Source organism: Nicotiana attenuata, unplaced genomic scaffold (assembly GCF_001879085.1).
Source record: "Nicotiana attenuata strain UT unplaced genomic scaffold, NIATTr2, whole genome shotgun sequence".
Lineage (NCBI taxonomy): Eukaryota > Viridiplantae > Streptophyta > Magnoliopsida > Solanales > Solanaceae > Nicotiana > Nicotiana attenuata.
In genome coordinates this window covers 164,321-186,936 of record NW_017672480.1, presented here as the reverse complement: position 1 = coordinate 186,936, position 22,616 = coordinate 164,321, and the positions used below count along the sequence as shown (strand labels likewise).

The 22,616-nt window shown below is 35.2% G+C and overlaps 1 protein-coding gene across 1 annotated transcript; it reads left to right on the top strand.

The window, feature by feature from the left end:
* Positions 1-1,224: 1,224 nt before the first annotated feature.
* On the top strand, positions 1,225-10,336 carry LOC109213358 (shaggy-related protein kinase kappa). Its single transcript, XM_019377151.1, has 11 exons — positions 1,225-1,566; positions 2,588-2,830; positions 3,704-3,729; positions 5,117-5,228; positions 6,046-6,102; positions 6,192-6,332; positions 6,423-6,473; positions 7,218-7,313; positions 8,398-8,481; positions 8,571-8,673; positions 9,908-10,336. Exons 2-11 carry the CDS (start codon positions 2,684-2,686, stop codon positions 9,994-9,996), a joined length of 906 nt encoding a protein of 301 aa, XP_019232696.1. The 5' UTR covers positions 1,225-1,566; positions 2,588-2,683; the 3' UTR covers positions 9,997-10,336.
* Positions 10,337-22,616: the final 12,280 nt, after the last annotated feature.

The window sequence follows — 22,616 nt, the reverse complement described above, 5'->3', positions numbered from 1 at the left end:
AAAAAAAAAAAAAAAAAAATTTGCCGAATTTGGTATTTGATGCAGCGCTAAAGTGGAAATATCATTTACCCATAAACTTTCATATTCAAAATGAAGTTAGAGATAAATTCAAGAATTTAAGTTAGTGATATCAATGAATTCCATTTTAGTATGAAGACTATGGATTAATGTTCTTATGCTATGTTGCATTTGATTGAAAAATTCATTCATAAGTGTAATTTCATAAAAAATTTGAAAAAATCTTTTTCATATTTATAAGTGAATAATAACAACAATAATCTTTTTACTTCAAAAAAAATAATATTTGGCTTCTAAAGGTTCATTTCCTCCCATAATTTTAAAAAGATTGGTAGTTCTTTATATTTTTATGTAGCCCCAACACAAGGCGCCATTTTGATAACATTAAACGGACAAAAGGGAACTTGTTTTAACGATTGGAAGTTATGTTGAGAATTTAACTATCAATGTATTTTTCCTTGTGTGAATCATATTTCATAACATAATAAAAAGGGTATATTATACATATGGAATTTTTTCAAATAGTCAAAGCTCTTGTTTTTTATTTAGAAAACTTGGATCTCGTCTTTGGATTTATGTGATTGTTTGGTTTTACTTGGTTGCTTCTATTAACATTTATTTATATTTATATAGGGCTTTTTTCACTTTTAATTCGTGTCAGAAACTATTTATTTTTGATAGCTGAAAGAGTATATAAAATTTGTATAAGTTAGAGAGAATTAAGCAAAGAATCGAGAACAACAATTGCAGTTTGACATTTATTAACTCCAATGTAATGTAATTATTAAAAAAAAATTAATATAGTTAATATATTGATATGAATTTTTCACATAATATGTGTGATTTTGATTCTCACGGTCCTTTTCCCTTTCACCTAAAAAAATTTACTAGTCGATATACTCCTTCCGGTTAACTTTAATTAATTTTTTGGTATTTTTCTTGTAGTTAACAATATTTGATTTTTTGAGATATCAAGAAGGAATTAATTTTTCTAAAATTGCCTTTGTAATAAAGAATCCCGGAGTATTTATTATATTTTTAATGAATAAAATAAGGTTAATATGATCAATTTTATTATTAATTAATCTTAAAGATAATTCTTGATATGTGAAAAAAAAATCAATTAAAGTGGATCGGAGAAAGTAATATAAATTAAACATGTTGAAAAAGAGAAATAAATTGATTGGATGATTGCAACACCCATTTGTGGGATTGGAAGCAGCATAATAAATTTCTTACAATAGATATGGTTTTGAAGAAAAGAGTCATTCTTTAGTCATTCACTTTGTCAGAGAAGACTGTCACTCTCTAACAGTATTGAAAAGCTCATCTCTCTCTCTACCAAAGCACGCTTCTCGCATTTGAGAACAAAATACTCCCCCCTTTTTAGAAATATATTCGGCTGCATTTGATCTGGTTATTCAATTGACCTTTTCTTTTGAATTTCTAGAATTATAATATGCATTTTGTGGTGATATTTGATTGAAAATTTAGCTAGGTGGAAACGTTGTAGAAGAAATGCTTGAATACTGCTTCGGATTCATCGAGGTCAGTCCTAGTTTTGCAATTTAGATTACGAGCTTGTTTCGTTTTAGACGATCGTGTGGTAACTGTTCGGACGATGATTTGTGGTTCAAATATATTGTTTTTGATTTTTCTTTGTTTGTAGTATGTGAAGAAATTCTTGTGTAATTTCACCTTTTATCATCCTTGTGCGTGTATGAATTAGTAGATTTAGTGTTAAGACTGTGATACTGCAATCTATTGGAGAGCTCTATTTTTTGCTAATTTGGGCAATTGGGCTGACTTCTGCTAATACTGTCTTTATTGTCATTTCATCTAATAAAAGGACTGTTTTCATAGTATGATGTGAGGTAGATGAAGCTAAAGCTATGAGTTTTTATTTCTGTTGTGTTGGATATGGATCTGTTTATTTTACTTTTGACAAAGTATATCTGTTGATTTTATGAATTCCATGAATACTTGGACTTGAATAAAGCGGAACAAATACTGAGAGGATTCATTTATCCAACGCCAGTTAGTCTGGGATTGAGGCGTAGTGATTGATGGATATATGGTTCCACAGAAAATAGACATTTGTTATGTATCAGAAATATGTGTATTGGGTTTTTCATTTCTCTTAGGTATTAAGCTTTTGAATCTTTGCTTAAAACTATTATGTTTCTTAACGTTGGAACTCATAAAACCTGGCATACAACCATTGGAACCATAAGCACTCTATATTTTGAACATAATGTGGGTAATTTCCTTGACTCTTTCATTAAGCACCACGACCGATGATTCCTTCCGGGCCCCCCTGCCCCTCCCTTAACTGGAATAAATGCGAAGAATACGTGTGGTAATTATTGGCATGGTTTGGACGTTATCCTTTTACCTAGTCTTCTCAACTTGGTAAATGCCAATGGATCAGTATTTTTATTCCTTGCTGTGTTTCACTTACTATTTGTCACGCTTTTGTTTAGCTCATACCGACTAGCTTCATTTTGCTTACTTTTAGTCAGAGGTTCTCTTCAACTATATTGAGTTAACGACTTTGTCGTCGAACTAGGTAGACAAGAACACATATGGGATGGAGGACTGCACCAGAAGGAATTATGCAGAGAGGAGCAGAGATTAGTGTCAGTGATTCCCACAAGGTTCATTTATGGCGTCCACTGGCCTTGGCCATGGAGGAGCAGGCAGTTCTAGAAGTGCTAATGGATTCAAGAGTTCATCTAGTTCAGTCGACTGGCTGGGAAGAGAGATGCTTGAGATGCGGTTGAGAGACAGGGTGGACCATGATGATGACAGGGTGAGCTTCTAAATTTGACTGCACCAATTAGTTAATGTTTCATAGTTGACTCTACCACTAGTGGTCTTAGTCTGAGCGCTAACTAGGTTCTCTGTTAAGTTGAATAGACCATGCTTTTACTGGAGTTTTCTGGCTTTTGTTTTTCTCAGGAATAGTCAGCCTGACATTACTACTGCTTTAGTATTCATGTTAGGGCCTTAAAATGGAGGCATTTGGTCCTATGTACTTCAAGTTCATAGGCTTAAATACTTTGTGTAACACTTTGGATAGTCAGGATATGAAATGCCTAGTTAAATCAGTTCATATTAGCCTCTATATTGTATATATTCATATGAACTTGATGACAAGTTATTTTAAAGTTTAAAATTTTGATTTTAATGTTGAAATATCCTTGTAATCAAGTTGTCTCCCACCCGATGGAGTATGGACCTATCAAAAATACATATTACAGGTTTTTTTGGTTCAATGCCCCAAGAAACATGATTGTATTTTAATTTTTCCATGATAATTATAAAATAAAAAATGTAATTATAATATTAAGGGCTGAAGTCAATATTCCTACGGAATCGTCTACTGTCATCACTGTATGACTTACGCTATAACTTAATCTTCTCTAACAATCCTGGTTCCTCTACCGTCTCTCTCCTGTTCCCCCAAGCTGCACTTTCTCTCTTTTCTGCTGCCTGTGTGAGACTTCCTTCCTTTTCATTGTTTGATTAAAAAGGAAGTTTGCTTATAATGGTCTACTATACATATATATTGATTTTGTGTCTCTCAAGGATACTACTAACACTCAGCTTTAGAGCATTACAACTTCAGTGTCATTTATCTGGCAGACATCATTCTTCCTATCTTTTTGTAATAATCATGCAGGACAGCGAACCAGATATAGGGAAGGGGTATTAAGGGAGTTTTTTCCAATTAAAGTGACAATCGAAACGGGATTATTTATATTAAATTTAGAGTCGCCACTTCGGGTAATTTATGATGTCCCAAGTCACCGGTTTAAGATCCCGAGTCGAGAAAGTTTGACTCTGTTTTAATGTCTACAAAACATAGAAATTCGGGTAAAGGAATTACTGTTAACCCGGGAGAAGGTGTTAGGCACTCCCGAGTTTCGTGGTTCTAGCACGGTCGCGTTGATCATACTCGGCTTAATCAAATTATTTAATTATTGATTTTAGAACATATGTGCATTTGCCTTTTAATAGAATCATCTTAAAACAGGTCACGCGTACGTGTACCCATTGTTTGGCGCGTTCAAAAATCATGTCACGCGAACATGTCCACAATTCGAAAATGCTTTATTGTTATTAAGAAAGTTTGGCCAAAGTTGCAAGAAAGCATACTCCGGTTTTGTTTTTTAGAAATCGTAATTATGTCATGCGAACGTGTACGCAATCACGATGGTATATTAAACGTGCCTAAAGCTAACTACAAACATTTGTCATTTTAATATCTAAGTCATAAGATTAATACGAGGGCCTTGAATGATCAAATTGTGGATGGCGCACCTCGACCAATGAACTAAATTAAAATACTGGGCTATTGATAACAATTTTAGTATTAAGAGAGATTGTTCGAAGTTGCGCGAACGCATACTCCAAATTGGTTTTTAGAATCGTAATCATGTCACGCGAACGTGTACACAATAACAATTGTATTTTTTTTAACACGCGCCTAAAGGCTTTGCTGCGAGCGTTCATTTTTAATAACTAATGATAATATTTGTGAGGGCCATGGGAGATTTAATTAAAATAGCACACCTCAATCCATTTGTANCAAACGATACCCCCCCCCACCCCCCCCCCCCCAAAAAAAAAAAAAGGAAAAAAAGAAAGAAAAACAAACAAAAAAAAGTAAAAACAAAGATGGTTAAGATCACAAATTAGAGAACCTGTTATGGATAGAGTAGAGAACTTGTAGTGTTTTTTCCTGCTCGTTGTTTTATAGCCATCTTTACTCGTATGAGTATGAGTTAATACTTGTAACCTATGGGCTATGGTTACCTGTAACGTGGACCAAAAGGCCATCATATTTGTAGGCATACTGGCTTTTTGAAAATAAGTCAACATTTCAAGCTCCATAGCCCACTTGTTGACATTAGACTATTGCTTATGTCCTTTTGATTGTCTACCTTGCTTTGCTAGTTTTCATAGATGAAGCATATATATTCTTGAAACCGAGAGAAGGGCCTTAAAATTTTTGAAAATTTACCATCTAACTACTTACAGAAAATTTAAGCATTTAATGCTGGACTAGTTATCGATTTCATTCCATTTAATGTCTCACTTTATATACCTTTTTCCTTTGTTTGATTCAGATATGCAGGGCGCTGGCTTATATTCATAACTGTATTGGCATCTGTCACCGTGATATCAAGCCTCAAAATTTACTGGTGAGATGTTTCTCTATGATAGTGGATTTCTGCGTTTCTAAGTACATCTGTTACTTTTTATTTTTTCTTGTTCCGGGCCTCATTCTGGATCAAAGGCCCCCATAATCTTGACTGGATAATAGGTGTTTATTTGTTTTCTTGAATTTGTATGATTAGCTGCAACGTGCTATGTACACGTGTGATTTTGTAACTTAATAATCTAGTTGGATCACTGTACTTTTTTGTTTACAGAATAGACTTTGATATGATTCTGTATTGTATATTTAGATATCATATGGTTAAACTGAGTGAACAAAATTCCATACTTTAACTCATAGAAAGCCTTAGTAAAATTAAAACTGTATTGCAACAAGGAAGAGGAAAAGGATTGAATCGAGGAACGCCCAAGCATTTCGCATAAATGATTGCTACTGTATATTTTCAATCTTATGATGTGTGTATAATGATGTGCGATGCCTGGTAAAATACTCCAATTTTGGGAAAATTCTAAGACCATAATGAGTGAAAGTGGTAAAGGGCATTGAAGAGGTTTCTTAGCTTAAATTATTTATTAGACAAGCCAGCGATCACCCAATAGAGTAACCAAGTAACTTAGTATCTAGCAGATCAAGAATGCAAATCCGTTTAAGTTGATCTCTCTAAGAGGATATGCATTTGTACCTTTTAGACAGAGATGCACTAGCATAATCTTATGGTAAAATACTTGATTTTTTCAAGCTTAATATTGGATAGTATTATGTTACTGCCAATCTACCATTCGTCTGATTATCTTCATGATATTTTATCTTACTAAGCTGAAATACTGTTTAATACTCAGGTAAATCCACACACGCATCAGCTGAAGCTTTGTGATTTTGGAAGTGCAAAAGTTTTGGTAATTTCTCTCGCGAAGACCACTTTGCATTTAAGGGTCATGTTGCACTTGCTCCAGTTTTCTGACTTAATTCTTTGACCACTTGTTAGGTGAAAGGTGAACCCAATGTGTCATATATCTGTTCGAGATATTATCGTGCCCCTGAACTCATATTTGGTGCCACCGAATACACAACAGCTATTGATATTTGGTCTACAGGTTGTGTAATGGCTGAGTTACTTCTTGGACAGGTATATCCGTGTCTTAATTTTTTGTGCTATTCTTGGTCATATGTTGTATTATTTGTTCTAACACTTCTAACAAATCCTTTTGGTGGACAGCCATTATTTCCTGGAGAGAGTGGGGTTGACCAATTAGTAGAGATTATAAAGGTGGATTTTAGATACTTTTTATTCTTGATACTATCTTCTCCAAAGATACTGGTTGTTTTCTTTTCCATTACAATTAAGTTGGACTTTTTTCCCTCAGTAAATAGGAGAGCATGTTAATACATTATCGCTTAAGAATTCGCCAATTTCTGTACAGTATGATCATAGATTTATAACTCATATGTGATATTGGTACCTAATGTGTATACGGAAAATATTTCCGTTTTCTTAGTTCAACGGGCAATAGATAAGAAGAAGCAAAGATCTCGTACTCTGCATGTGTTGAAGTTTGTGCAACTTGCACTCATTTGCTTTTGTTCTATATTAGATATCGTTTATTCTATTTTGTTCTATACTAGATATCTTTCCTTGAGTCTATGAAGTGTCACTCATCCATTTTTTAACTTTTGAAATGACTAGCTAGTTTTAGGGTTTTTGTTGATGAACACATTAATTCATGTCTGGTGCTGGTCATGCATGTTAAAGTGCTGCTTTCTGTTTCCCCTGGAAGAGAGTGGACGGAGGGGGGTTGATTCCTCTTTGTATATAACCCTAAGAGAGTACTTTTGTGAGTGCTTTTGTTTATATGGTAGCTGCACATGTTGATGGGAAAAGATGGATTGTTATTTGCGGCCTACTTATGCAGGCAGGATTTAATCATATATTAAGTGCTGTAGAAGTGTCGCTATTTGCTGTGGACCATCTGCCTTCATAATTAATTTTTTTTTATCTTCGAATTCTATGCAGGTTTTGGGGACACCTACTAGAGAGGAGATAAAATGCATGAATCCTAACTACACCGAGTTTAAATTTCCACAAATAAAGCCACACCCATGGCACAAGGTATGCTGCATAAAGTAAAGCTGAAATTCAAACTATAAACACTTGAATATTGGTGCTCACTGCTGCACGCTTATGTGCTCGTGGTCATTTCATCACTTTTACTTTTTTCATGACACTGAAAGTCGGATATACGTAACCAGTACCATGGGGTACTTGATTTAATTCATTTTTTTTTCTGATATCAGTAATGAAGGATGGCATTAAAAATACTTTTGTTAATCAATTAAAGTTGGTCAAGGAGAGTTCTGGAAGTTGCTTATTTCTGCTTAACAAGATTAAAGTCCAAAGATGGATAATATACTTGAGCCAAAAAGAAGGGCCAATCATAGATTAAAAAAATAAGTATAGGTAACTTGAAAGCCATGCCTAAATCTGATATTTCCTTTTGGTTGTATTTGCCTCATTTTATTGCTTGTACTGGATATAGGCTGATAATCTCTAAGGAAGAGCCCCCCCCCCCAACCACCACCACCACCAAAAAAAAAAAAAACTCCCAAGCCCCAAACCTTCTTCGTGGTTACGATGGTAAAAGGCATTAAAGAATTTCTGAAAGCAAGTGGCGAATTGCTGCTTTGGAGAAACGGAGAAAAATATAGGAACGGTGGGAAACTATTTTACTGACACCCTTCTATGGTGTGGAAAGATGGGTCACTGGTAAACAGGAACTAAGAATGAGAGCAGTCTGTGTTAAAAAGTAGAACTGTTGGCAAAAGATAGTAAACATGTGGCGCTTGGATCCAGAATATCTTAGATGATGGTGGTACTTGGGTTCTCCTCCCGAATATGATACTTGAAAATCATAGTCTTTTCAAATACCATGAAGGGCATGAACATTCTTCCCATGTGTCAAAACTTATGCTATCAATTAGTCCACTGAGATGTGGACTATATTATCTTTCCATTTAACCCATGGAAACATCCTTATATATTGTCTTTTATTCCATATATTTGGATGAATTGTGCGACTTTTTTCCTGATTGTTTTCCATCATATACAGGGAGTTCATATTTCTCAGTCGCCACTTTCCCTCTGATAAAATATTTCCTCTATGCAAATCTAACTTACCTCTCAATGCATCTTGCAGGTTTTTCAGAAGCGATTGCCTCCAGAAGCAGTTGACCTGTTGTGTCGGTTTTTCCAGTATTCGCCCTATTTGAGATGCACTGCTGTAATTCTACTTTCAGTCTGAATTTATTCAATCTTATTATGTTGAGGTTTGGCTGTAGTAGCCTATTGATTTCTGCTTTGGTCATGCAGTTGGAGGCTTGTATTCATCCATTCTTTGATGAGTTGAGGGATCCTAATACCCGTCTTCCTAATGGTCGCCCTCTTCCACCACTTCTCAATTTCAAGCCGCAAGGTAATGTACAGTTTTACACCCAAAAAACAGCTATTTTGCCACATTGTAAGCATATTATGTGACCGATTTATTAGATTAGATACACCTGATTTTAAGAATTAGGCTCTGGGACTAAATAATCCTGATTCCAACTGCAACTACATGTGGGAGAGAAAAAGATGAGAGGAAGGGGCTACCTTTAGTGACTAGTTCATTTAGGACTTTGGTGACCGAAGCTTTTGTTTGTATTGACCTGAATAGAGCGAAATTCTTAGTGTGTTCACATAACTGACTGTAACTAATTTTTATTGCAGTGTAGTTGATTGATCATGATAATGTTATCTAATTTATGGGGGTGTTAACCGCAACTCTTTTTGAGTAGGTTTTTTTCCTTTTCTTTGAGAAGGCTAACCACAACTTCAATACGACATGGGCAGATTTATGCTGGTTGGCTGAGCTCTTTCTGCTCCAGCATGGATCTGACTGCTTTTGCTCTAATTATTCACCATGTAGGTTGATCCTGGGATCACTTTGCCTAGTTATGTTGCACCTACACCTCTAAGGAATGTGGTTAACATTGTTAAGAAACTAGTACCACACATGTCCAATTGTCCAACAAAAATAAATAAATCAAAATAGCTAACTTCTATCATTGATAGCTAGTCTTAACTGTTGTATTTTAATATCATTGATAGCTAGTCCTAACTGTTTTATTTTAATCTTTTGCCGGATCATGTAATAAGTCAGTGTCTATGCAACATAGCTTCGAGCATGCTTTCTGTTCATTGATGTAATACTCCAATAATACATTATTTGTATGCACGAATATCTGTCTGGTGTTTGTTTACACTTGATCACTGAAGTCATATCTTAGTAATCTGATCAGGGAGATATTGCTAATTACCAGTACTACTTGATGAAGTCTTTCTCAAAGTGCCGATTCCATGAATTTGTTTATGAAAATTGATTGCAATTAGAGTTTTACTGAAAAAGTGTGAAGAAACGGATGAAAATGGGAGTCCCTAATCTTATAACTTCAACCTTCAAAATGATGCCTGGCTTTTTTTTTTTTTCAACTCAGCAAGTGTACATAGTTATATTTCATTATTTTCTACTAGTGATTAAGCGATATAGCATTCAACAGTCTCCACTTTTCTCAGTATGTTTTGGCAACATTTTACTCGTGTATAAATATTCAATTTCTCAACCTTGAATTTTTCTCAATCTCTTTTGATGTTGACATGCTCTTTTGCAGAGCTCACTGGAATTCCTCCTGAAACTCTCCAGCGCCTCATTCCAGAACATGCTCGAAGACAGAATTTATTCATGGCTTTACGATCCTAGTGATCCTTGTTTTGCCACTGTCCCCATTTGGTTAGCATCTGTAAAATGTGGTAAAAGTGGTGGTTGCGCAACATCCATTACTGCTTGCTAAATGTTGTTTCAGATCAAGTTCACATAGCTATTAGCTTGCAATTATATGTTTGTGAGAGAGCATTTTGTATCCGTTCCCAATAACTGTTACAGATAGTGTGCATATATGACAAATCAGATTTTGTATATGTAAGGAAACGCTTTGAGGTTTAGGTTTGGATGTCGAAAAGCTGAGGATTTTTATATAACCATGAGTCTTTTGTTTTAGCACCATTTTGCTTGATGGGTAATAATACTAGTTAAGACGAAATACTTGTTTAGCATCCGTTGTTTACACCAAGCCAATGAGTGTGTGCCATTTGTTTTCTGTACGCTTTTGCTACTTAACCATGGCGTCAAAATAGCACGGGCTAGCCAGTTTTTGGACTGGTTATTCAAAAATAGCCAGCGTTTGCAAAGTCATTTAAAAATAGCTACTATTTTGCTGCAACACGGAAAGTTCCAGCATAATATACTGGAGATCGCTCCACCTGTGTATGAACTTCAGCATATTATGCTGGAACTCCAACACGCGAAAAGTTCCAGCATAATATACTGGAGATTGAAGCACCATGCTGGAGTATTTTCTGAATTTTGAACAGTGTTTTCGTTCAGATTTATCTTTATGAAAAGTGGCTAAATTTCGATTACTTATGAAACTGTTGCTATTTTTGAATGACCACTTGTAAATCTGGCTATTTTTGAATTTCTCCCAACCATGGCCAAATTATACATGCTCCTAGTATCTCAATTTATCACTTAGCCATGGTATACCAATGCGTTTTGGTGCAAGCACAGGATGTTGGTAAGCTTTCTCTGTAAGTATGTTTTTTCAGCGTTTCCTTGTCAGAGTTATTAAATGAAACACATAGCATCACATATTCACATGTCAGTTATCTGGGTTATAGAAGACCTGTTTCGGAAAATTGGATTAGTGTTTTTTGGATAATCGTATCTCGAATAGACTGCTGCTGATATTGCAAAAGCTGTTCTCATATGGCCAAGAGCAATATGTGTTTAAAAGATCTTATACCATTTGCATGTATGTATGTACATTGTTGCTCTGAGATGAAAAGTAGTACTCTTGGCATCTGAGTTACTCGGACTCGGGTGCGGGTATCCGATACGGGAACGGATCCGAATATCGGATTTGGCAAAATCTAAATTTTAAGATTCGGTGGTGCGGATCCGGATATGGATACGGGTGCGGGAATTCGGCTAATAAAAAATAGAGCTATAAAAATATTGTAAATTTTGAGAGATATTCTGTGAAAAACTTGCATGAATATTGTAGAATTCAATCTTTCATTCTCCAAGATAGAACATTATTCTTTCATTCTCCTAAATCTGTTTTATTTTTGATTTTGAGAAATCAAAATCTCAATTTTCTCCCAAATTTGTTGATGGACTCCGGCCAAAAAGTGTCCGAAGTCAGTTGACCGTATCCGGGACGTATCCCGCTCCCGCTCCCGTCCCCGTCTCGTATCGAGACGGAAACGGCACCAAAATCGAAAAGTCCGTGCAACTTAGCTTGGCATTGTCAATTTCTTATCTACGTTGTGGTTTCTTCTCACCCCTTGCTATACTCATATGGCCTGTATAGGATATGGTGGTTGTAGACACTAGCTCCCGTTTGGCCATAAAATTTGGGAGCTTATTTTCAATTTTTTTTTTAAATATTTGTTTGTTTATAGATTTTAACCATTTTTGGCAGATTTTGAAAACAAATCTACTCATAAAACAGCTCTAGAGTAGTTTTCGAAGTTTCTACTCATAAAATTTTCAAACACAATTTCAACTTTCAAAAATTATTTTTCATCTTATCTTCACAAACTCATTTTTTTTTAGTTTCTTCAACCAAATCTATATCAAAACGCTTGCTAAAATTTTGGCAGTCCCGAGGTGTATACTAACGAGTTGCCCCAATAACTTCGTTTTGCCCGGACGGTTTTCTCTAGAAGCAAGCAAGAAGAGTTTCAACAAGCGCTGGACATAAAGACAAAATCATATTGAATTGAGTAACCTCATGATTCTGGCCATGATCAAGTTGCAGATAAATATATGGTCTCTATTCACTTAAGTAGCTCTTGAGTTGCTAAGAAGTAAGAACAGACCTTCCCAGGATGCCAAAGTTGGTGTTTATTAGGCAATCATTTCTCAAAATAAGTTTTCTCCATCTATTATTATAAAGTATCACATCTTAATGATCTTATTGACTTGCAAATCACACTCATATGATGAGAGAATATGTTAATAATTAGTTGGGGTTTTAGCCCGCTTCGGTAAAGTAACGTGAATGAAATGGCATTTAGGCAATGTTTGCTACAACAAAGCACTACTATTATTTTAGTACTTTTTGTAGTAATTGAGAGCAAAAATTTCAATAACACTGTCTCAATATTCTTTATAAGCAGATACACGAATTAGCTTGAGTCGTGCTGGGTACTGTCCTAAGAAACTATTTCAGCAATGTGAAATATTTCTCCAGGAATAAACAAGCTTACCTCTATTTTATTTAGAGGATACAGGAATCAGCAAAATTAAATATTACAAACCCAGCTATTTAAAAGAGGGAACAAACAAAGTAGACTACAAATATTTTAAGGAGGAAAGAAAAGGAAGTTGAGAGGAACGAAAGAGGCAAAGCAAAATGTGCTGATACTTGATGGCTATTTTGAAGGCCTATTTACAGGTAAAAAGAGAAGCCTAGAGTATGACAAGTGTATAACACTTGTTTTCAATTTCTCATGCAAGAATGCCACATGGAAGGGCATTTGTCCAAAAATGCTACATGGAAGGACATTTGTCCAATTTTTTGGAAATATCACAACAGTTCCCCCATATATTTTCAAAAAATTCATACAAAGAGTTGTAAGATTTGCTGGATTTGTATGATCCAAATGCAATAGGTTTGGTGTCTTCTGGACTATGAACCAAACTTAGATCAATAAAATTTGACTCACAGAATTACTGGTGAAATATAATATTTCTATGAACCAATAACTCTTATTGTACATCAGAGATTTTATCAATCACATTTCGACCCCCGATAATTTTGTTGTTCAACACGGCTTTGCGCCCAATAGGCCATGCGCGTGCCTGGTTATTCATGAGAGCTCTAGAAACTAGGCTAAAATCTCATAGGAGCGGCCCACTCCACTCTCATATAGGTGAATTCATCAAGTGTATACTGCTTTTAAATACACCATTCATAAGGACTATGAATATCATTAAGAGTTATAACTCAGCCTCTCAATTAGTAGCAGTCAAACACTCTCTATTAGTGCTTCAGTGCCAATATCGACTTGTTATTACTCATATGAACCTACTTAATGGGATCTCCAATCACATAGGTTGGTTACCATCTCTATTGACAACATGTCGGCCTTAATCCCATCTCTTTTGAGGTTTGAAGAATTAATTTTCTTCCCACAGGTTTAGTCAGAGGATCGGCCAAATTTATCTCTGACTTCACATAGTCAATGGAAATTATTCCATCTCTCAACAGTTGCTTTATGACATCATGTCTCAATTTCATGTGTCTACTTTTACAATTATAAGATTTATTCTTTGCAATAGCTATTGCCGCTTGACAATCATAATGCATAGTCACAGGAGGCAATACGTCCTTTATTAAAGGGATATTAGCTAAGAAGTTTCTTAGCCACTCAGCCTCAGAACCAGCTAACTCCAGAGCTACAAACTCTGATTCCATAGTTGATCTAGCAATGATCGTCTGTTTAGCTGATTTTCACGATATTGCACCACCACCAAGGGTGAATACATAACCACTAGTGGATTTTGTCTCATCTGAATCAGAGATCCAATTTGCATCACTGTACCCTTCTAAAATAGAAGGAAATCCACTATATTGGATACCATAATTCATGGTTCCTCTCAAATATTTCATTAGTCTATCTAATGCAGACCAATGCTCTTTGTTGGGATTATGAGTATACTACTCAGCCTACACACTGCATAGGCTATATCAGGCCTTGTAAAATTTATTAAATGCATCAGACTCCCAATAATCTGAGCATATTTAGACTGAGCAAATGGGTCACCATTATTCTTTTTCAATTGAGAGTTAGCATTAAAAGGAGTGCTCACAGATGTGACATTAAAATATTCAAACTTCTTAAGAAGTCTCTCAACATAATGTTCTTGTGACAATATTATTCCATCTTCACTCCTTATAACTTTAACTCCCAATATTGTATTTACTTCACCCAGATCTTTCATATCAAAATTAGCAGACAAAAATAATTTTGTACTTTGTACAATATTTAAATTTGTACCAAATATAAGCATGTCATCAACATACACACTTATTATCACATAATCATTGTCTACCACTTTAGTATAAACACATTTATCCACCTCAACTGAAGAAAAACCATCTATCAGTAAGACTTGTTCAAATTTCTCATACCACTGCTTAGGAGCTTGTTTAAGGCCATAAAGAGATTTAATTAATTTACAAACTTTATTTTCTTGTCCAGGAATAACACAGCCTTCAGGTTGAACCATATAAATCTCTCTTCTAAATCACCATTTAGAAAAGCAGATTTCACATCCATTTGGTGGATAAAAAGCTTACAGATTGATGCTAAGGCAATTAAAATTCGAATAGAAGAAATTCTAGTTACTGGTGCAAATGTATCAAAATAATCTATATTTTGTTTTTGAGAAAAACCTTTTGCTACTAACCAAGCTTTATATTTATCTAAAGATCCATCAGGATTAAATTTCTTTTTGAAAATCCATTTACAACCAATAGGCTTTGCACCAGGAGGTAAATCAGTTAAAATCCATGTATTATTTTTCTTAATAGAATCAATTTCAACTTTTATTGCCTCTTTCCAATATTTAGCATCTGAAGAAGATATAGCTTCAAAATAATTTGATGGTTCATTATCGACGAGAAAAGTTTGAAAATCATTTCCATATGAAAAATATTCTTTCCTAGGCCTTTTACTCCTTCTCAATTCCTCATTAGAGGTAATTTCACAATTTGTTTCAACAGGTATATGAGAAATTTTATCAGATAGTGGAAAAATATGTTCAAAGAATTCTGCATTCTTTGTCTCAATTATAGTATTGCAATCAAGCACATCACTTTTTAAAACAAGAAATCTATACGCAGCACCATGTTCAGCATATCCAATAAGCATGCAATCAGCAGTTTTAGAACCTATTTTTCTCTTTTTAGGTTCAGGCAAAAGAACTTTAGCAAGACACCCCCACACTTTTAAATATTTTAAGTTAGGTTTATAACTTCTCCATAATTCATACGGAGTTTTGCCAGTTCTTCTATGTGGTAGTCTATCTTGTAAGTGACATGCAGATAAAATAGCTTCACCCCACAAATTATCAGGAGCATTAGAACTAACTAACATAGAGTTCATCATCTCTTTCAATGTTCTATTTTTTCTTTCAGCTACTCCATTTGACTCAGGTGAATAAGGCGGAGTTACTTCATGAATTATTCCATTCTTTTCACAAAAATTATTTAAAGATAAATATTCTCCAACTCTATCTGATCTAATTCTCTTGATTTTTCTACTAAGTTGATTTTCAACCTCAGTTTTATAAGAAATAAAAGCATTAAATGCATCATCTTTATTTCTAAGCAAATACAACTTAGTATGTCTAGAAAAATCTTCAATAAAAGTCACATAGTATCTTTTACCACCTCTAGTTATAGTCTGCATCAAGTCGCTTAAATCATTTTGAATTAAAGACAACAATTCAGTTTCTCTATTTACGGGAAAACAGGTTTTTCTAGTACTTTTGGCTTCAGCACATATTTCACACTTGTCAATATTATTTGAGTCTAAACCAGATATTAATCCGAGTGACTGTATTTTTTTTATATATGCGATATTAATGTGTCCTAATCTAGCATGACATAAAGAGATAGGCTCAGCCATATAAGCAGAAGCAGATACATTTCCATTGATAACATTAGAAACATTAAGTACAAAGAGTCTTTGGTTACAATAGCCTTTTCCCACAAACACATTATATTTGGTCATTATGATCTTATCAGATTCAAATGACACTTTGACTCCGGCTCTTCCCAACAAGGATACAGAGATCAAGTTTGCCCTCATAGTAGGAACATGCAGTACATCAACAAGGGCTAAAGTTTTTCCCGAAGTGAGTTTCAGGAGAACTTTACCCTTACCCAAGACTTTGGTAGTACTTGAGTCTCCAAGTAGACTTCTTCTCTATCATCCTCTACAGGAGTATAAGAGGAAAATACTTCTCGATTTGCACAAATGTGCCGAGTAGCCCCAGAGTCTATCACCCATTCTTTTGCATGTGCTACAATGTTTACTTGAGAAATGACAGCTGCAATAATATCACCTCCTTCAGCTAAGTTAGCCTTAGGAGTATTAGTTTTTTCTTTGTCATTTCTTGCTCTGTACCTGCACTGTGAGGCATGATGGCCTGGTTTTCCACAAACAAAACAAGAGCCCTTTTTCCTTTTAAGGTTAGGATTTTTAGGCTTGCAACCTTGAGACTTATTCTCGTACCTTTTGCGGTTGTTGTTTCTGCTTTTCACTAAGTTTTCTTTAAGTGCTGTCATCCTAGCTTTGGCAGATTCTTTTCTGTTGGAATCTTCAATTAGGATGTGGGTCACAATTTCCTCAATGGTGAAATTTTTCTGTTTGTGCTTTAAGTTGTTTTTGTAGTCACTTCATGAGTCAGGCAGCTTCTCAATTAGCACTCCAGCAGCAAACTTCTCTGGTAAAGACATCCCCTCGGCCTTAAAGTCTTCTAACAATTTTTGAAATTCGTTGATTTGTACGTTCATCTCTTTATCATCTCTCATCTGCCACTGATAAAATTATCCTACTAAAATTTTTTGTTTTGTAGCATCTTCAGCAGTGAATTTTTTAATTAAATCTTCCCAGATAGCTTTTGCTTCTTTATAACCGCAATACACGTCAAACAGTTCATTAAAAATAGTTTGCAATATTGTATGACGGCATACTTTGTTGGCATATTGCCATGATTCCACTATTTTATTATCAGCGTCTGCACTAGGTTGTGGATGCAGTAGTGCATGTGCAACACCGTGGATATCAAGCAGTGAGAAAATACGTTCTTGCTAACGTTTGAAATTTTCATTGGCGAAAATTTCAATATTTGACATATCTGGAAATGGCCTGGCATATGGCAGTGCAACTGGGGCTGGAGCAGCGGACGTAACGCCAATATTAGCGGTATCAGTAGTATTTTCAGCATCAGTGTTATTTACCATAGTTTCTTAGATTGTAGTAATTGAGAGCAAAAATTTCAATAACACTATTTCAATATTCTTTGTAAGCAGATACACGAATTAGCTTGAGTCGTGCTGGGCACTGTCCTAAGAAACTATTTCATCAATATGAAATATTTCTCCAGGATTAAACAAGCTTACCTCTATTTTATTTAGAGGATACAGGAATCAGCAAAATTAAATATTACAAACCCAGCTATTTAAAAGAGGGAACAAACAAAGTAGACTACAAATGTTTTAAGGAGGAAAGAAAAGGAAGTTGAGAGGAACGAAAGAGGCAAAGCAAAATGTGTTGATACTTGATGGCTATTTTGAAGGCCTATTTACAGGTAAAAAGAGAAGCCTAGAGTATGACAAGTGTATCTTCAATTTCTCATGCAAGAATGCCACATGGAAGGACATTTGTCCAAAAAATGCTACATAGAAGGATATTTGTCCAATTTTTTGGAAATATCACAACACTTTTTCCTTTTTCAAAATTATGTCTCAAAGTCACACAACGGAGAGAAATCGTACAAATTGTTACTAATATCTTTTGAAAAATAAGAGAGAACTTGAAAAGAAAAAATGAACCAAGGTATTGTAATTCTAGAGTTTGAGTTTATGCAAAAATGTAACACATGTAAAAAAAAAAAAAAGAAATTAGAAATTTCGGAAAGGAGGCAAATCCTAAAAGAAATAAATGTTGGAGGAAATAGCGAAAAAAAGCTCCACCTTCATGATCTTTTTCTTTTTTGAGGGAACAACTAAAATATAGAAGAAAAGGGAAGGAATAAAATCCAATTTTACACCCCTAGAGTATAAGGTAGCAATTATATCAATGAGCTACTACTCAATCCGGTTGAAAGACTTCACATTTTTTGATGGATAATTTATTACTTATTCTTATTCTAAGGGACAAGTCACGTTCTAAATTCTTATAATAACAATAATAACATACTCGGCATAATTCCGCATAGTGGGGTCCGGAGAGGTAATGATCCAAATTCTTCTTTTCCAAAAACTTGCTTTCCAGCATTATAACCTTGCTTCGTCTCAATATTTGCATGAAAAATGAAATCCTCCAAATTTATAAGACAATTCATGGCTATAGGAATTGGTCGACAAACGTTTTGGACTTCAGCAGGACAACTAAAACTCTTTCCCATGAAAGACTGCCGGTGTTTAGTAAATAACTTAACGGTAAGCGATAATTCACATGACTTACTTAGATCGCAAACTAATTTGTGGAACTTTTAGAAATGATTATTATTTGGAGGTTTATTGTTGGACATAGTTATAATTTAGCTAATTATTTTGTAGCGACTAATGCTTGTCATGGGATGTATGTCGTTGTATTCAATTTGATTGTATACACCGTATTTAAGTTGGATGTATTCAGTCTTATATATTTTATATTGTATTAAATTTCACTGTATTGAATTCAGTTGTATCCAAACAACAAAAAATCAAGAAATAAGGTGTATACCGCTCTATTCAATTCGGTTATACAATGTATTCAATTCGACTATATTCATTCTTAACTATTTTATATTGTATTCAAATTACTATACTAAATTCGATTGTATGCAAACAACAAAAAATCATAACAACAGTGATATCCAGCTATATTCAATTCACTATATTTATTCGTAGCTGCTTTTACACTGTATTCAATTTACTGTATTTAATTTGATTGTATTCAAACAACAAAAAATTAAAAAATACAGGGATTTGCCACAAAAAATAACCTTCAAAATACATAATTACAGGCGAAAATACAAAAAAAAAACTATATTTGCATTAAAAAAATATAGAATACACTCAAATTTGAGTGATATTTATACAGAATACAATGTATTTAATTTGTATCATTGTATGTGACTCAATAGCAAAGAAGAGAAGAAAGTTCGCCGGAAATGGCATCTTCCGGCCAACCAAATCACCATCCTCTGTCGTCTTCACACATCACCAACCTCCTTCGTCTCCATAAATCACAATGTAGAACTAGACTCATCACCACCCACTACCAAATATGAAATCACGAAGTAGCCCCCCACCGCCTAGATCTGGACGGCGGCCTTACCGGGGGCGAAGAGAGAGGGGAAATGAGAGAGAGTTGAGGGAGAAAGAGAGAGGTGTCACGATCCGGATTTCCCACCCTCGGGAGTCGTGATGGCACCTACTAGTGAAAGCTAGGCAAGCCAACCAATTGAATTATTTACCTTGTTTTCATTTTTTAATCTGTTAGCAATTAAGAACCAACATTTAATAAACAACAGAATTTAATAAGTTGAAGGCTGAATTGCAATGTTTTAATAATACTACCAATACTAATCCGTAACAAAACTACCCAAGACTGGTGTCATAATTTCACAGACTGTCTAGGAGTACTACAAATAAAGGTCTGAAAAAGGTAATACAACACAGTCTCTGGGAATACATGAAAGAAACAGGATAAAAAGATAGAAGGAGATGCCAAGGCCTGCGGACGCCTGCAGGACTACCTCGGGTCGCCTGATGAACAAGAAGCAGCAATCTCACAGCGGTACGAAAGCTATAGCACCGGGATCTGCACAAAAGAGTGCAGAGTGTAGTATCAGCACAACCGACCCCATGTGCTGGTAAGTGCCTAGCCTAACCTCGGCGAAGTAGTGACGAGGCTAGGACCAGACTACCAAATAAACCTGTGCAGTTAAATCATATACAGCGGAAAATAAAAGCACGAATGTACAGTTAAGGAGGGGAGGGGGAAACATGCTGCGGGGAAACATCAAATGATAACAGAAGAACAGCAGGTAAACACAAGGAACACCATAATTCAATTGTCAACAAGAATCAGAAATCAACAAGTGCACGATATCACCCTTCGTGCTTTTACTCTCGTCCTCACCATAAGAATCAACATAATCTGCACGGCATCACCCTTCGTGCTTTTAATCTCGTCCTCACCATAAAAATCAATTTAATCGGCACGGAATTGTACATCGTGCGGCACGGCATCACCCTTCGTGCTTTACACTCTTCCTCACAAAAATCATACACGGCATCACCCTTCGTGCTTTAATACTCTCTCACCAAAACAATGCACGGCATCACCCTTCGTGCTTTAACACTTTTTCTCACCCAAACAACAATCACAAACAATAAGGGCAAGGAAAATAAATGAAATCACAATAAACTCACAATGAAAATCCCTGCTAGGGAACAATATCAAAAGTAACAACATCCCGGCAAGGGAACAATATGAAAAGTAACAACATCCCGGCAAGGGAACAATATCATAATCTTCTTCTCTTTTTTTTTTCCACATTTACTTCACAACTCAATGTACAATTTGAGCCAACGCTCTACCATGTTCAATTACCAATGACACTTTCACAATTCGATTCACGACTTGAGCCAACGCTCTACAATGTTCAAATACCAATGATACTTTCACAAATCAATTCACAACTTGAGCCAACGCTCTTAAATGTTCAAATACCAATGATACTTTCACAAACCTTGTTCAACAATAGGAATATCACATAAGGCATGAACAATACAAAACGGAGTCACATAAGTCATAGTATAAGACTCATAGGCATGTTAGACACCAACATATAGATACTCGTCACCATGCCTATACGTCGTACTCAACAATTAACACATAGCAAATAGGACACGACTCCTAATCCCTCAAGCTAAGGTTAGACCAAACACTTACCTCGATGCCACGAACACAATTCAAGCCTCAACTATCGCTTTACCTCTTGATTTCACCACCAATTCGCTCGTATCTAGGGGTGTTCATGGTTCGGTTTGGATCGGTTTTTCCCTAAAAAGAAACCAAACCAAGTAAGTCGGTTTTTCAAATATTAGAACCAAACCAAACCAATTAAGTCGGTTTTTCTTGATTCCGTTTATGTCGGTTTTTCGGTTTTTTCGGTTATTTGTCGGTTTTTTCTTAAATATAAGACATACACTACCAAACACATATTCCGGCGATCACATTTTTAATGTAACACTATCAAATCAATTGCCCTTTGAGATATCTATTATTTACCAAGATATATTGATGATAATTGAATCAAATAGTGATGAATAATTTAAGGACTCAATTAAAAATATGTTATTTTTAACACGAAATGGATTATTATACTAAACAAAGAAAAACTACCAATCAAACTAGAATGTAAAGGTAAAGAACTATATTAGAAGTGCAAACTATTAACATTTACCATAAATTTTTTGAAACTTTGTATAACAATATACATATATATAGGTGTAATAATAAATTTGAAATAGATACTCCTATAGTCGGTTTGATTCGGTTTTTTTCTGATTAAAACCAAAACCAAACCAAATTTGAACGGTTTTTAAAATTCAAAACCAAAACCAAACCAAACCAAACCAAAAAGTATCGGTTTTTTGATCGGTTTAGTTTGGTTTTCGGTTTGGTTCGGTTTTTCGGGTTTTTATGCACACCCCTACTCGTATCTAGCCACAAGTTACTTAACTATATCAATAAATGCTAAATGAATCAATTCTAATGCATGGAAATAGGTTTTCTAAAGTTTTCCCAAAAAAGTCAAAAATCAACCCTGGGCCCACATGGTCAAAACCCGAGTTCGAACCAAAACCCGATTATCCATTCACTCACGAACCCAAATATATAATTTATTTTGAAAACGGACCTCAAATCGAGGTCCAAATCCCCAATATTTGAAAAACCTAAGTTCTACCCAAAACACCCAATTTTCCCCATGAAAACGTTCGATTTTGAGTTGAAATCATGTGAAAAGATGTTAAAGATTGAAGAAAATGAGTTAGAAATAACTTACAATCGATTTGGAGAAGAACTTTTCTTTGGAAAATCGCCCAAGAGAGTTATGTTTTGAAAGAGTTTGAAAAATGAAAGATCTTCGGCTAAGTCATGAATTTGCAGGTCATAGATGTCGCAATTGCGACCAGGGTTCGCAATTGCGAACCCTTCAGAACCTGCTAAAATCCCATTTGCGAACAGGGGTTCGCATTTGCGAACCCTGAGGATCACTGTACTCTTCGCATTTGCGATGCTGCAGTCGCAATTGCGATAAATAATCGCATTTGCGGCCTAGGCCATAGTTCGCATTTGCGATACAGTGTTCGCATTTGCGAGCCAAGCTTCGCAAATGCAAAGCCTGCAGACCTGCAACACACCAGCAATTCCTAAGTGCAAATTTCACTCCGTGGCCTATCCAAAACTCACCCGAGCCCTCGGGGCTCCAAACGAAACATGCATACTAACCTAAAAACA

What these genes read in the sequence shown, in the direction of transcription:
- LOC109213358 (XM_019377151.1), top strand. Translation starts at nt 2,684, where the DNA reads ATGGCGTCCACTGGCCTTGGCCATGGAGGAGCAGGCAGTTCTAGAAGT. An exon ending in TCAAGCCTCAAAATTTACTG is followed by an intron (nt 5,229 to 6,045) that starts GTGAGATGTTTC and finishes TTTAATACTCAG; the next exon opens with GTAAATCCACACACGCATCA. An exon ending in CCTATTTGAGATGCACTGCT is followed by an intron (nt 8,482 to 8,570) that starts GTAATTCTACTT and finishes TTGGTCATGCAG; the next exon opens with TTGGAGGCTTGTATTCATCC.